Source organism: Chlorocebus sabaeus, chromosome 22 (genome assembly GCF_047675955.1).
Source record: "Chlorocebus sabaeus isolate Y175 chromosome 22, mChlSab1.0.hap1, whole genome shotgun sequence".
NCBI classification, from domain to species: Eukaryota; Metazoa; Chordata; class Mammalia; order Primates; family Cercopithecidae; genus Chlorocebus; species Chlorocebus sabaeus.
The window spans coordinates 82219141-82232982 of NC_132925.1; the positions used below are offsets into that span (position 1 = coordinate 82219141).

Below are 13842 nucleotides of genomic sequence, written 5' to 3' on the forward strand. Positions count from 1 at the left end.
TGTTAAGTGCTGAGTTTTCTGACTACAGTTTAATCTAGCCAGTGCTAATGTGGAACCTGTATGCTTTTTTCATGGGCATGTTTGAATTTTTTCTTTCAAAATGTATCTCAACTTTTTGATGTCACACTTTGTTTTCTCCCAAGTCACTCTAAGGGTTCTATCAACATCTTTGTTTGAAAGCAGACCAAAAACATATTTTTAAAATGAAAAAAAAATTCACAAGAGAATCAAGTTTTGGTTTTAATCTATTATTTACATATTTGTAAACTGCTGTTAAAATGCTATCAAAAATGTTATTTAGGAAGGCACAATTTGGTAGCATCAATTTTTTATTTATAGTTTTTTCTAAACAAGATCCCAAGAAACTTCCACTTTAATTTTTCCCTTGGAGTACTTAAAGTACTTCAAGGTTCAATGTCAAGTGCAGATAAAACCCCATCATTTTCAAACTTACTAAGAGTTAACAATACATTTGATAGTGAGCAGAATATGAAAGTACAGATATTATCAAAAGAGGAAAATTTTATGATACTGGGTTCAGAGATTAAAGAATTTGAAACAACGGCTTTCATGACTGGGGAAAATCAAAGCTTTTCTTGAAGGGGTGGTCTTTTAATACTCAAGCTATTAATTAAATGCAGAAATGAGATAACATAGTTATCCTGAACATCAAAAAAGCAACAGCTAATACAGCTAATGCATTATAAATAATGTGTTTGATAATTGGATTAGTAAAGCCTGGTTACCACTCTAGGCTAGACACTAATCAGTATAACCATTTGTAGTTTCTAATTTTAAAAAGTTTGGCTTCATATTTAAATTTCCTTTTACTATATATATATTACATATATACACACTGTTGTCTGTAACTCAAACTATAATGCTTGTCCATAAAAAGAATAGTTTTTTTATTTCAGAGATGCTTAAAAGTCCCACTACTCACCCTTTTTCTTGTTTATAAAAACCAACAATTTTGAAATTACTTCTGGCGTAGAAATGCTCAATGATTCACCCAAAATTTCAAGCCCATATCAGTAGGTAGTTTCTCATAAATGAATATATTGTGCTGTATTTTCTAATATCATATGGTCAAATACCCTGTTCATTTATGAATATTTTTCATGGGCAAGAGTAACTAAAGACAATAGGATCAAGTTGAATATGTTGCTACTCACTTTGAATACTAAATTGTGCTTGCATCCTAAAAATTAAAATGAGCTGCAGTAAGAATTAGAATATAAACTGTGTTCATTTGTTCCATACACTAAAAACTAAAATCCTAAAAATAAGAATGAAAATACCTTACTTGTTCATTGAGAAATGAAAGATGAGAAGCAATAACAATTGGTGACGATTTATTTTTATCTTTTGTTAAAGCTCTGAAATTGTAGTAAATCACTAACTAAATTGAGGTAGAGGTAGACCCTAATGTTACTCCTTCCATGTGTCAAGTCTCTCCACCTTAGGTCTCTAAGGTCACCTATAACTTAAGTCTCTCACCCTTAACTTACATACATTTTCCCTCTTAGTACATAAGCATGATTCATTTTGGAATGTGTTGTCATGAAAGAAAAATTAAGATCATTCAAATGGTACTTTAAAAATTCTGAACTACTAGCTAAAAAAATTCTCTTATAAAAATGTACACAAGGGCCAGGCTCGGTGGCTCACGCCTGTAATCCCAACACTTTGGGAGGCCGGGACGGGTGGATCACCTGAGGTCAGGAGTTCGAGACCAGCCTGGCCAACGTGGCGAAACACCATCTCTACTAAAAATACAAAAATTAGCCAGACGTGTTGGCGCATGCCTGTAATCCCAGCTACTTGGGCGGCTGAGGCAGGAGAATCGCTTGAACCCAGGGGGCGGAGGTTGCAGTGAGCCGAGATCACGCCACTGCACTCCAATCTGGACAACAAGAGCGAAACTCTGTCTCAAAAAAAAAACAAAAAACAAAAAAAACAAACAAAAAACCACGATAATTCAATCTTCTTTTTCTGAGAGTCTTAAATTGGAGAAAAATAATATAATTTTCTATCTTGCTAGTAATAAATATATTTGTTTCTCCTCCAAGTGTAGAGGAAAACGAGGAAAGAGAAGCTGTATGATGCAAACATTATCAAGTTTCATTAATGAAGACATCGGGAACATAACTAGGAGGGTTGAACATTTTACCATTCCTCTTTGAAGGTTACATATTAGCTTTGATTCATATTAAATTTTCTGCTAAAATAACTACTTCCTTTTCAGACTTCAATTCCATTAAACACACAGCTATTTCCATTTTAAATCACATACAAGTGCTATGTGATCAGAGGGATGGGAAACACTAGGTAAGGCCTGGTGGGTGGTAACTTCTTCATGACCAGGTAATGGAATCACCTGTTCAACCTCTAAAGCATTTAAATCAATGAAAATGTAATCTAGACATCCATGAAAGCCACCAACATAATTTGTGTAAGCAGGTTCACCACAAGCACTTTTCAGCTTGAAGAAATGCGTAAGAGACATGTTGCATCTTTCCTCCTCCCCATTGGAAGCCCAGTCTTCATGATCTTCTGGAATGCTGCCATTGATGACAAAATGATACATTCCTGTTGATGGTGTACTATTAAAGTCCCCACAAAATATAACTGGTATGCCAGGATACAGATCACATGAAACATGTCTAATGTGAGCCAAGGCTACTGCCATTTGAATGAGGCGAATATACCCACCTATGAATATAAAAAACATTAATGTAAGTATTTCTTAAAGTTGTCTTTAAGTTAAAAAGGAAAAACTACACAAATTACAGTTTCTGGGTGACATTCAAGATATATATTTGTGTAAAACAACTTTAAACAACCTTACGCGCGTTTAAGTCACTTGTGATACCAAATAAAACCTACCTTTAGGATGCCAGTAAAGATGGGTATTAGCAACACATATCCTTTTAGAAGAGTCCTTTGTAGACTGAAGAACTGAAACCTAAAATAAACGGAAAGTGTCAAGAGTTCAGTTGGCATTTGCAAATCTCCTGAATGTTTTTGTTTGGTTGGTTTTTTTTTTTTTTTTTTTGAGATGGAGTCTCACTCTGTCAACCAGGCTGGAGTGCAGTGGTGTGATCTCAGCTCACTGCAACCTTCACCTTCCGGGTTCAAGCGATTCCCCTGCCTCAGCCTCCCCAGTAGCTGGGACTACAGGCGCCTGCCACCACGCCTGGCTAATTGTTTAGTAGTGACGGGGTTTCACCGTGTTAGCCAGGATGATCTCGATCTCCTGACCTCGTGATCCACCTGCCTTGGCCTCCCAAAGTGCTGGGATTACAGGCATAAGCCACCACGCCCCACCTGTTTTTATCTAAGACTATATGGCGAACTAACGTTTTCTTCCATCTCCTTCCCGTGATTAACTAGGACTGCAATCATGAAATCCGACTTGTTATTTAAGTTTCAGGATCTACATGACTAGGTTCAGTGTAACATGTTTTAATAATAGTCCAATATAGGCCGGGCGCGGTGGCTCACGCTTGTAATCCCAGCACTTTGGGAGGCTGAGGCGGGCGGATCACGAGGTCAGGAGATCAAGACCATCCTGGCTACCATGGTGAAACCCCAAACCCCGTCTCTATAAAAAAATTAGCCGGGCGTGGTGGCAGGCCCCTGTAGTCCCAGCTACTCGGGAGGCTGAGGCAGAAGAATCGCTTGAACCCGGGAGGGAGAAGTTGCAGTGAGCCGAGATCGCGCCACCGTACTCCAGCCTAGGTGACAAAAACTCTGTCTCAAAATAGGAATAATAATAATAGTAGTCCAATATATAAAGCTAGTAATATAAACAATACATTTTACATGACAACACTCTGACTGGAGAAAGTGTTTTCAAGCGTAAGCACAGGCTTTAGAGTCAGGCAGACCTGCGTTTGAATACTCATTTTACCATTTATAGCAATGTGAGCTGCAGAAAGATGCTTTTCTAGCCACTTTCTTTTTTTTTTTTTTTTTTTTTTTGCGACGGAGTCTCGCTGTGTCTCCCAGGCTGGAGTGCAGTGGCCAGATCTCAGCTCACTGCAAGCTCCGCCTCCCGGGTTTACGCCATTCTCCTGCCTCAGCCTCCCGAGTAGCTGGGACTACAGGCGCCCGCCACCTCGCCCGGCTAGTTTTTTGTATTTTTTAGTAGAGACGGGGTTTCACCGTGTTAGCCAGGATGGTCTCGATCTCCTGACCTCGTGATCCCCCCGTCTCGGCCTCCCAAAGTGCTGGCATTACAGGCTTGAGCCACCGCGCCCGGCTCTAGCGACTTTCGTACTGGTAATCACCGACAATACCATCCACCTCATGGACTGTTGTGTGGAGTCAATTAAATGATCTTATATGGTGCATGAAACACCTTAGGTGCTCAAAATATAGTAGATGCTCTTCTTACTATGAACAAAATCAATTACTTAAAAACTTTAACACACAAATGACATCTATAAAATGGGAACAGGTGAATTACTGTGAAGATTCAATGAGCCTATGATTTAAAAACTAGTTTATATTTATGGAGCACTTCAAAACACACCACGCTCTTAAATTTTAAGTACTTTAAAATGTGCCAGAACAGTGCTTGGCAAGTAGTAAAAAAACATTAGCTACTATTGTTCTTGCATTTAGCATGTGTCCCTCTCGCTAGATTGTAAGCACTGTAAAAGTCCCTGCTTGTCTTGTTCAAGGCAACCTGCAGTGTGGCAAGCACACGAGAGGTGTTCAAAAAATATCTGCTGAATGAATGAAGAGTAAACTTTGTGCTAAAGATACCAGGGCAAACACACCTTTCAACAGTATCTGGATACTTTCGTCGCAGTTTTAACCCCCACCTCATTCCTCGCCTTCCTGGCCCCTAAAAGTGGGACAGTATGTGAAGAGATGGGCGGAGCTACTTTACCTGAAGAACAGAAGATCTCTGGAGCACCTTCTCCTGCGCTGATGGGTACAAAACTAGTTTCTCCAGCAGTTCTTTGTGAAGTGGGTCGGATTCGAGGGCTTCGTAGAATGAAATGTCATGCTGGCTAAGAAGGCTGAATTTAGACTTTCGGTAGAAAGTGGCCAGGCCTTCGTGCTGCTTGATTCGAAACACCCCCTGGAGCCCAAAGGCCTCTAGGGCGGGTACCAAGCTGTCAGAAAACACTGCGCGGTCAACCTCCTGCAAACAGATGACATCGGCGTTGTAGCCGGTAAGTTCCTTCTGGATAAGGTTCTGGCGGTAGTCGAGCTCCAGGGCGTAGGGGGCACAGTATGGGTACAGGACCGTTCGCGAGAACTCAGTCTGCGCATACGTGTCTGCCAGGATGTTGTAAGAGACAGTGCGGATGAGAGCGTCCTCCGTCACCTTCTTCGTGTAGAGATGCCGGTGGTCAAAAGTGCAGGTGCCAGGACCAGCCTCTACCACACACACACTTTCCAACTCCCGGCTGGGCCCAAAGCGCTGCCCATCGCCTGGGGTGCAATGAAGCTTGAGCCTTAGCCCGATGTCGGCATTGGACGGGGTGTAGACACGCTCCTCCACCTCAGTCTCAGTCCAAGAAGAAGGTGAGGAGGAAGACAATGACGAGGGGACACCGACCTCGGGCTCCGCCGCTCCGGGCTTGGCTTCCTTATACCAGCGGAAAAGGGAGCTGGCGGGATCCCCAAATTCAAGGCTGAGTTTGGGGCACACAGGGAACCCGGCCATGATGTAGCGCGGCAACTGCAGTTCGGTGAAGGCTGGCGGGTTGCGCTCCACCTTGTACTTAACATCGCCGATCTGCAGCACCGCGCCGTCTTGCCAGGCATCCACGTTGAGCACGTCCTCAGCCACTGCCTCTTCCCGGTAGTACAGCTTCACCACGGGCTCACAGGCCACAGCCGGCTCGGGCCCCGGCCCTGAACAGGCCGCACCGCCGCTCGCATTCGGCCGGCTCTTCCTGCTCTTCTTGGCGGCGGCCGCCTTAGCGTGACCCTTTAGGGCATTGGTAGCGATGCGGCTGAGGACTCGACCCAGCGGCTCGCTCTGGTCGCGCTGCATGTTCTTGTGGCTGCCATCAGCCAAAGCAAATGACAGGCTCAGCTTGGGTTCCGAGGGTACACAGCGCACTACAGCGCGCTCCATCGCTCCCGCCGCTGTCTGGCTCTGCGCTTCAGCCGGGCTCAGCTTCTCCAGCGCCGTCCGGATCACCCGAAGCGCGGCGCGGGCGCCTGGGAGCCTCCACATGAACCTGGTGGCCTAGCGGTCGACGAGACCCGCGGCCGATCAGCGGCCTACTGTCAGGTGGAGCTGAGGAGCAGACGCCGCCGGCTTTGACTCATTTAGACCTCGCGACTTCCGGCTAGCGAAGAGAGAGAATGAAGTGCTTCCGCCTCGCACTTTCGCCAGGCCCGTGGGCACTCATGTCTCTAATTCTCTGAAGATTAATTTTTATCTACAAGATAGGTCAGAATTATAGGGAAGTGAAGAAAATATAAAGGTGTCAGGGGAAAATACTAGATTCCACGGTTTTGTCGAAAGTGCATGCTGTTGACGGTAGGGCATGCCCTCCAAGCCGGAAGTGGATAGGGCGGTGTCACGTGTTCCGCTTCGCTAGAGGAGGTGGACACCTGTCTTGGAATCTTGGCTGGTGAACTCTCCTCCCTGCGCAACGGGCTGGACTGCGCTAGGACGTGGAAGCCTCCACCTGGATTGCGAGCTGTACTCGCAGTGTGGAAGGTGTTGCCTATTTCATCTCCACAGCTTTGCCGACCCTGATCGCTCGTTTCGGTGGCGTGGTGGGTTCACCCCAGGCTGAGCCAGCGCCTACGCACTGAGCAGAGCCTTTGTGGTAGTTGATAACGAACGATATACAATAACTCCATTTAGTGAGCGCAGGCTATAAGGGAAACGCTACACACGCTATCTTATTTAAGCCTCATAGTTCTTATGAGGTAGGTCTGTATCCATCGCTTTACAGATGCGGAATCCCGAGATATTACCTGTTCAGGGTCACACAACTATTAATTGGCAGAAACAGTACTGACAAACTGCGGAAGCCTGTTTGTTATTTTTTATTAGAGACGGGTTGTCACTTTGACGGCCAAGCTGGAGTGCAGTGGCCTTGTAGCTCACTGCCCCCTCGAACTCTAGGGCTCCTGTGATCCTCCCTCCTCACCCTCCCAAGTACAAATAGGCAAGAGCTACCCAGTGTTTATTTTTAGTTAGTAAAGAGATGGGAAAACTCTATTTAGACTGACATTTAACAAATAAAATTACAGAATCTTAGTTAAATTCGAATTTCAGATAAGGAATAATAATGGGGCATACTTATATTAAGAAATAGTTGTTTATCTGTTTAATTTTTTATTTTTTAGGTAGGGTCTTGCTTTTTCGCCCAAGCTGGAGTGCAGCTGTGCAATCTTGGCTCACTGCAACTTTGGCTTCCAGAGTTCAAGCGATTCTTGTGCCTCAGCCTCCCAAGTAACTGGGACTCCCAAGGCACACACCACCATGCCCAGCTAATTTTTGTATTTTAGTAGAGAAGAGCTTCACCATGTTGCCTGGGCTGGTCTCGAACTCCTGGCTTCAAGCAAGCCCTCCACCTTACCCTCCCAAAACTCTGGGATAACAAGTGAAAACTGCCTCCCCGGGCCTAAGGAATCGTGCACTTCATTGCTATTTCTTTCAAAGGTCTTGAAGAAGCCGGGCGCAGTGGCTCATGTCTGTAATCCCAGCACTTTGGGAGGCTGAGGCGAGTGGATTGCCTAAGGTCAGGAGTTCGAGACCAGCCTGGCCAACATAGTGAAACCCCTGTCTCTACTAAAAGTACAAAAAATTAGCTGGGTGTGGTGGCACACGCCTGTAATCCCAGCTACTAGGGAGGCTGAGGCAGGAGAATCGCTTGAACCTGCGAGGCGGAGGTTGTAGTGAGTTGAGAGCACGCCATTGCACTCCAGCCTGGGCAACAAGAAAAAAAAAGAAAAAAAAAGAAAAAGGCCTTGAAGAACAAATGAATTGCTTTACCTGTAGACCAGAAAGGTCCAGTGTGATGAGTACGGTGAGACCAGGGAGAGTAGCAGATAAGAAAGATATGCATCCACCAGATTGTGTAGTGCATTCTAAGCCATAGTATGAAGTTCTGGATTTCTTCTAAGAGGGCCATTAGAGTTGTTTTGCTTGCAATTATAGAAAAGCTTTAATTTTCATTTTCTTGAAAGGGGAAAAGCTAAAAACATTTGGTTTTAATTGCAGGAAAAAAGGTGTTTGATACTGTAATTGTCATTGGCCACCATATACATTTTTTAAATTTTTCTCTATTTTTGAGATGGAGCCTCACTCTGCCACCCAGGCTGGAGTGCAGTGGTGTGATCTCGGCTCACTGCAGCCTCCATCTCCCGGGTTCAAGTGATTCTCATGCCTCAGCCTCCCAAGTAGTTGAGATTACAGGTGTACACTGCCATGCCTGGCTAAGTTTTGTATTTTTAGTAGAGATAGAGTTTCACTATCTCTACTAAATATGGTGATATGCCGTCTCTACTAAAAATGCAAAAGTTAGACAGGGTTTCACCATCTCTACTAAACATGGTGAAACCCTGTCTCTACTAAAAATACAAAAATTAGCCAGGCGCAGTGGCGGGCACCTGTAATCCCAGCTACTCAGGAGGCCAAGGCAGGACAATCTTTTGAACCCGGGAGGCAGAGGTTGCAGTGAGCCGAGATCATGCCACTGCCCTCCAGCCTCGAAGACAGAGTGAGACCCTGTCTTGAAAAAAATATATATATATATCTTCAGAATTTAATTTAGACATTTTGCCTGCATCAATTGGTCAGACAGATTTATGCTTTCTTTGCTAGATATTTTAAAGTCATAAAACTATTGCTTCCATGATATTTTTAATATTTGGCTTGATTTGTGTATAAGTTAAAACTATGAGGGCTGGCTGCTGGGCTCCCCTGAAACCTTGCGCACATTTTGATATGAGCTTTTGTCTTTGACTTTAGGCCTCTGGATTCTGAGATGTAGACAGGTGGCCATGGTGAAGCCTGGAAACGTGTGTCTGTATCACCTGGACCACCAGCTGCGTGTAAAGCTGAGTGCGGTATTGCCCTGTCCTCCTTGGCGCAACTCTGCATCCTTGTCATGTTGGGAGGGGTTGGAACCTCCACCATCATCTTCACAGCTTTATCCTCTGTACTGGGCTCTATACCTGGTATGTAAATCCAGGACATAGATGGGCTCTGCCCTTCATAGCTGTCCTGGATGCCACATGGATACTCAGGAACAGGATGACTGGGGTTGGAGAAGGGCAAGGGATATTGGGAAAAGTACCTGTGTCCAATATCTGAAAGACCTTGGTTAAGATGAGACTGGCTGTTGCAGGGTTAGGTTAGTTTTGTGTTTTCTTTGCTCTTTATTTTATTTATTTATTTTTTGAGATGGAGTTTCACTCTTGTTGCCCAGGCTGGAGTATAATGGCATGATCTTGACTCACTGAAAACCTCTGCCTCCCAGGTTCAAGCGATTCTTCTGCCTCAGCCTCCCGAATAGCGGGGATTACAAGTATGCACCACCACACCCAGCTAATGTATTTTTAGTAGAGACAGGGTTTCTCCATGCTGGTCAGGCTGGCCTCAAACTCCCCACCTCAGGTCATCCACCCGCCTTTGCCTCCCAAAGTGCTGGGATTACAGGCCTGAGCCACCGCACCCAGCCACTTTTTATTTTTTTTAAGACAGAGTCTCACTCTGCCACTCAGGCTGGAGTACAGTGGCAAAATGATAGTTCACTGCAGCCTTGAACTCCTTTGTCTCCAACTTTAGGTACACGCCACTGCATTGAACTAATTGCTTTGTATTTGTTGTAGAGATGGGGGATCCCACTATGTTGCCCAAGCTGCTCTCAAATTCCTGGGCTCAAGCGATCCATCTGTGTCAGCCTCCCAAAGGGCTGAAATTAGCAGTGAGACACTATACCTGGTGGCTTTGTTTTTTCAAAATAAATAACTTTCTAGAATGGAAGGGGCTTAATGAAAATAAATAAATAAATAACTAGTTTTGCTTTCCATAAGCAAATGAAATACAGTTAACAAGTACATTAGATAAGTGTGAATGTGATAAGCATCTACAAATAAACTTGTCATGGTTTCAAAAACTTTTTCAGTAATTTAAAATCTTAAAGTCATGCTGTATTAAATGAAGTAATAGATAATTATAAATTGTATTGGCTGAGCACAATGACTCATGCCTTTAATCCCAGCACTTTGGGAGGCTGAAATGGGAGGATCATTTGAGCCCTGGACAACATAGTGAGACCCCCATCTCTTTTTTTTTTTTTTGAGACGGAGTCTTGCTCTGTCGCACAGGCTGGAGTGCAGTGGCATGATCTCGTCTCACTGCAAGCTCCGCCTCCCAGGTTCACACCATTCTCCTGCCTCAGCCTCCTGAATAGCTGGGATTACAGGCACCTGCCACCACGCCCAGCTAATTTTTTGTATTTTTTAGTAGAGACAGGGTTTCACCGTGTTAGCCAGGCTGGTCTCGATCTCTTTACCTTGTGATGTGCCCACCTCAGCCTCCCAAAGTGCTGGGATTACAGGGGTGAACCACTGTGCCCAGCCTGAGACCCCGTCTCTTAAAAAAAAAAAAAAAGTAAAATGTCTGAGTTATTTCTAAGTAAGTGAAAACACTGAAACATTAATTATTAAACGTAAGTTTAAATTTATATACTTTGACGTCTTTTTTTTCATTTTTCCCACTTATTCTGAAGTTCTGTTTTCTTTTCATTTTTTGATGTCTTGTTTCATATGATATAGAAAGCTAAATGTATTTGGATCCATTAATAAATAACATATTGAGAAAACGTATCTTTTTAGAAATTATTAAGTGGCTCTTGTCTGTAAATACTGATATAAAACAATTCAAAATTACTGACTTCCTGGGTTTTCACTAGAAATTAGGGTTACTAAGAGTTAAAGTTCAAATTAATATATGTAATTAAAACTACTAAAAGTAAGAAATAATTTTGTGGCCAGGTGTGGTGGCTCATGCCTGTAATCCCAGCACTTTGGGAGGCCAAGGCAGGCGGATCACGAGGTCAGGAGATCGAGACCATCCTGGCTAACATGGTGAAACCCCGTCTCTACTAAAAATACAAAAAATTAGCCAGGCGTGGTGGCGGGCACCTGTAGTCCCAGCTACTAGGGAGGCTGAGGCAGGAGAATGGTGTGAACCCGGGAGTTGGAGGTTGCAGTGAGCTGAGATCATGCCACTGCACTCCAGCCTGGGTGACAGAGCTAGACTCCATCTCAATCAATCAATCAATCAATCAATACTTTTGTATACAGAGTACAATAAAAGCAACATATCTTTTTAGTGAGGAAAAGTTAAGTCATGAGTATATGTGCTTTTGTTAAAAAAGTTTTGTTTTGGCTGGGCGTGGTGTCTCACGCCTGTAATCCCAGCACTTTGGGAGACTGAGGCGTGTGGATCACGAGGTCAGGAGATCGAGGCCATCCTGGCTAACACGGTGAAACCCCATCTCTACTAAAAATACAAAAGAAATTAGCCAGACGTGGTGGTGGGCGCCTGTAGTCCCAGCTGCTCGGGAGGCTGAGGCAGGAGAATGGTGTGAACCCAGGAGGTGGAGCTTGTAGTGAGCCGAGATGGCGCCACTGCACTGCAGCCTGGGCTACAGAGCAAGACTCCATCCCCCGGCAAAAAAAAAAAAAAAAAAAAAAAAAAAAAGTGTTTCTAGCCACTGAAACAATAACAAAAAAAATGAAAAACTTTTGGCTAAGTAAAGGTTATTTAAAGATTGTTTTAGAATAAATGTATGGCACTTTGGGAGGCCAGGGTGGGTGGATCACCTGAGGTCAGGACTTCGAGACTAGCCTGGCTAACATGGGGAAACCCCATCTCTATTAAAAATACAAAAAAAAAAAAAAAAAAAAAAAAATTAGCCGGGCGTCGTAGTGCGTGCCTGTAGTCCCAGCTACTTGGGAAGCTGAGGCAGGAGAATCGCTTGAACCCGGGAGGTAGAAGTTGCAGTGAGCCAAGATTGTGCCACTGCACTCCAGCCTGGGTGGCAGAGTGAGACTCTGTCTCAAAAAATAAAAATGTATGGAAAAATGTACACAAAAATAAATGGATATAAAAAGTTGGAGTAAAAAATTTAAAAACTGTAAGAGGTTTTAAAAGGTTTATGGATTTCTTATGTGGTCAAAGCTGACTGAGATTGGATCTATTTGTTTATAAGGTTTTATTATTAATATTTATTCATTGTTTTGTTTTGTTTTGTTTTTTAGAGGCAGGGTCTTCATCTGTGACCCAGGCTGGAGTGTGGTGGTGTAGTCATAGTTCATTTGTAATCTCAAATTTCTGGGCTCAGGCAATCCTCTTGCCTCATTCTCCCAAGTGGTTAGGACTACAGGTATGTGCCACCATGCCTGGCTAATTAAAAAAAAATTTTTTTTTTGTAGAGATGGGGTCTCACTAGCTGTGTTACCTAGGCTGGTCTTGCACTCCTGGCCTTGAGATCTTTCCACCTTGGCCTCCCAGAGTGTTGGGATTATAGGCGTGAACCACCATGCCTGGCCATATGGTTTTATTGAGATTTGCTTTAGTATTAGTAATATATTGATACAAAAGTAAAATTTGGTTCTCTCATTTGAACATGATTTTCTGGTAGTATTAATAAAAGATAGTAAGCCAGGCATGGTGGCTCACACCTGTAATCCTAGCACTTTGGGAGGCCAAGGCAGAAGGATTGCTTAAGCCCAGAAGTTAGAGACCAGCCTGGGCAACATGGCAAAACCCTGTCTCTACCAAAAGTACAAAAATTAACTGGCCATGCTGGTTTATGCCTGTAGTCCTAGCTACTCTGGAGGCTGAGGTGGGAGGATGATTTGAGCCTGGGAGGCTGAAGTTGCAGTGAGCTGAGATTGCGCCATTGCACTCCAGCCTGGGTGAAAGAGCCAGACCCTGTCTCAAAAAATAAAATAAAATATAGTAAAAGATTTTGTTTAATTTTTGAGTAAACTGCAAAAGAAAGGGGAGAGAGAGAGAGACAGAGAGAGAGAGAGAAACAGATTGTGTACCTCATGCTATCTTTAAACAATTAAAAAATTTTGGGGGGGGTCTTACTCTGTTGCCCAGGCTGGAGTGCAGTGGCATGATCTTGGCTCACTGCAACCTCCATCTTCTGGGTTCAAGTGATTCTCACACATCAGCCTCCCAAGTAGCTGGGACTACAGGTGCACACCACTATGCCCAGCTAATTTTTGTATTTTTTGGTAGAGACTGGGTTTCACCAGGTTGTGTTGGCCAGGCTGGTCTCGCACTCCTGACCTCAAGTGATTTGCCTGCTTCGGCCTCCTGAGGTGCTGGGATTACAGGTGTGACCCACTGCACCTGGCCTGATTAAATTTTTTAATTAAAAACATTTTTTATAGACATAGTCTCACTTTGTTGCCCAGGCTGGAGTGCATTGGCTATTCACAGGTGCTGCCATAATAGCTCACTGCAGCCTTGAACTCCTGAGCTCAAGTGATCCTCCCACCTCGGCCTCCTGAGTACCTGGGATTATGGGCACAGGCCACTGCATCTGGCCCTGCTCTCTTTGTTAGATCTTTCATTATTTGGAAAACTGAGTCTTCTATCAAAAAATGAAGGATTTTGCTTTATAAAATATATTTTTTAAAAACTATGGAATGCTTCACAAATTTGTGTGTCATCCTTATGCAGGCGCCATGGTAATCTTTTCTGTATCATTTCAGCTTTAGTATTTTGTGCTGCCGAAATGAGCACTGCTTTGTAAAATCTTTTAAATTCTCTCTTTGGCTAAATGAATAACTGTTACTTTACAGTGACCTGTGATCTTC

The 13842-nt window shown here is 43.7% G+C and overlaps 2 protein-coding genes and 1 non-coding gene across 12 annotated transcripts in view; 1 reads left to right on the forward strand and 2 right to left on the reverse strand.

Annotated features, from left to right (window-relative positions):
- Positions 1-311: 311 nt before the first annotated feature.
- Positions 312-6317, reverse strand: PDE12 (phosphodiesterase 12). The gene is made up of 3 exons (XM_007984737.3): positions 4904-6317; positions 2890-2968; positions 312-2715 (listed from the first exon to the last, which is right to left on the reverse strand). The coding sequence occupies exons 1-3, from the start codon at positions 6206-6208 to the stop codon at positions 2273-2275; spliced, it is 1827 nt and encodes a 608-aa protein (XP_007982928.1). The 5' UTR covers positions 6209-6317; the 3' UTR covers positions 312-2272.
- A 94-nt stretch (positions 6318-6411) lies between these two features.
- DNAH12 (dynein axonemal heavy chain 12) overlaps positions 6412-13842 on the forward strand; it is a 247789-nt gene continuing 240358 nt past the window's right edge. For 9 of the 10 annotated variants that reach the window (XR_012090615.1, XR_012090616.1, XM_073010001.1 and 6 more), the window contains exons 1-2: positions 6412-6915; positions 8966-9174. Coding sequence is in view for 8 of the 10 variants with exons in the window: in XM_073010001.1 (XP_072866102.1) it covers positions 8998-9174 (177 nt within the window). In the remaining 2 variants the exon portion in view is untranslated. The remainder of the gene's footprint in view (positions 6916-8965; positions 9175-13842) is intronic. The other variant, XM_073010002.1, reaches the window with a different exon arrangement.
- LOC119625981 (U6 spliceosomal RNA) lies at positions 13661-13768 on the reverse strand. Its single transcript, XR_005242194.1, has one exon. It is a non-coding gene; the product is annotated as a U6 spliceosomal RNA (small nuclear RNA).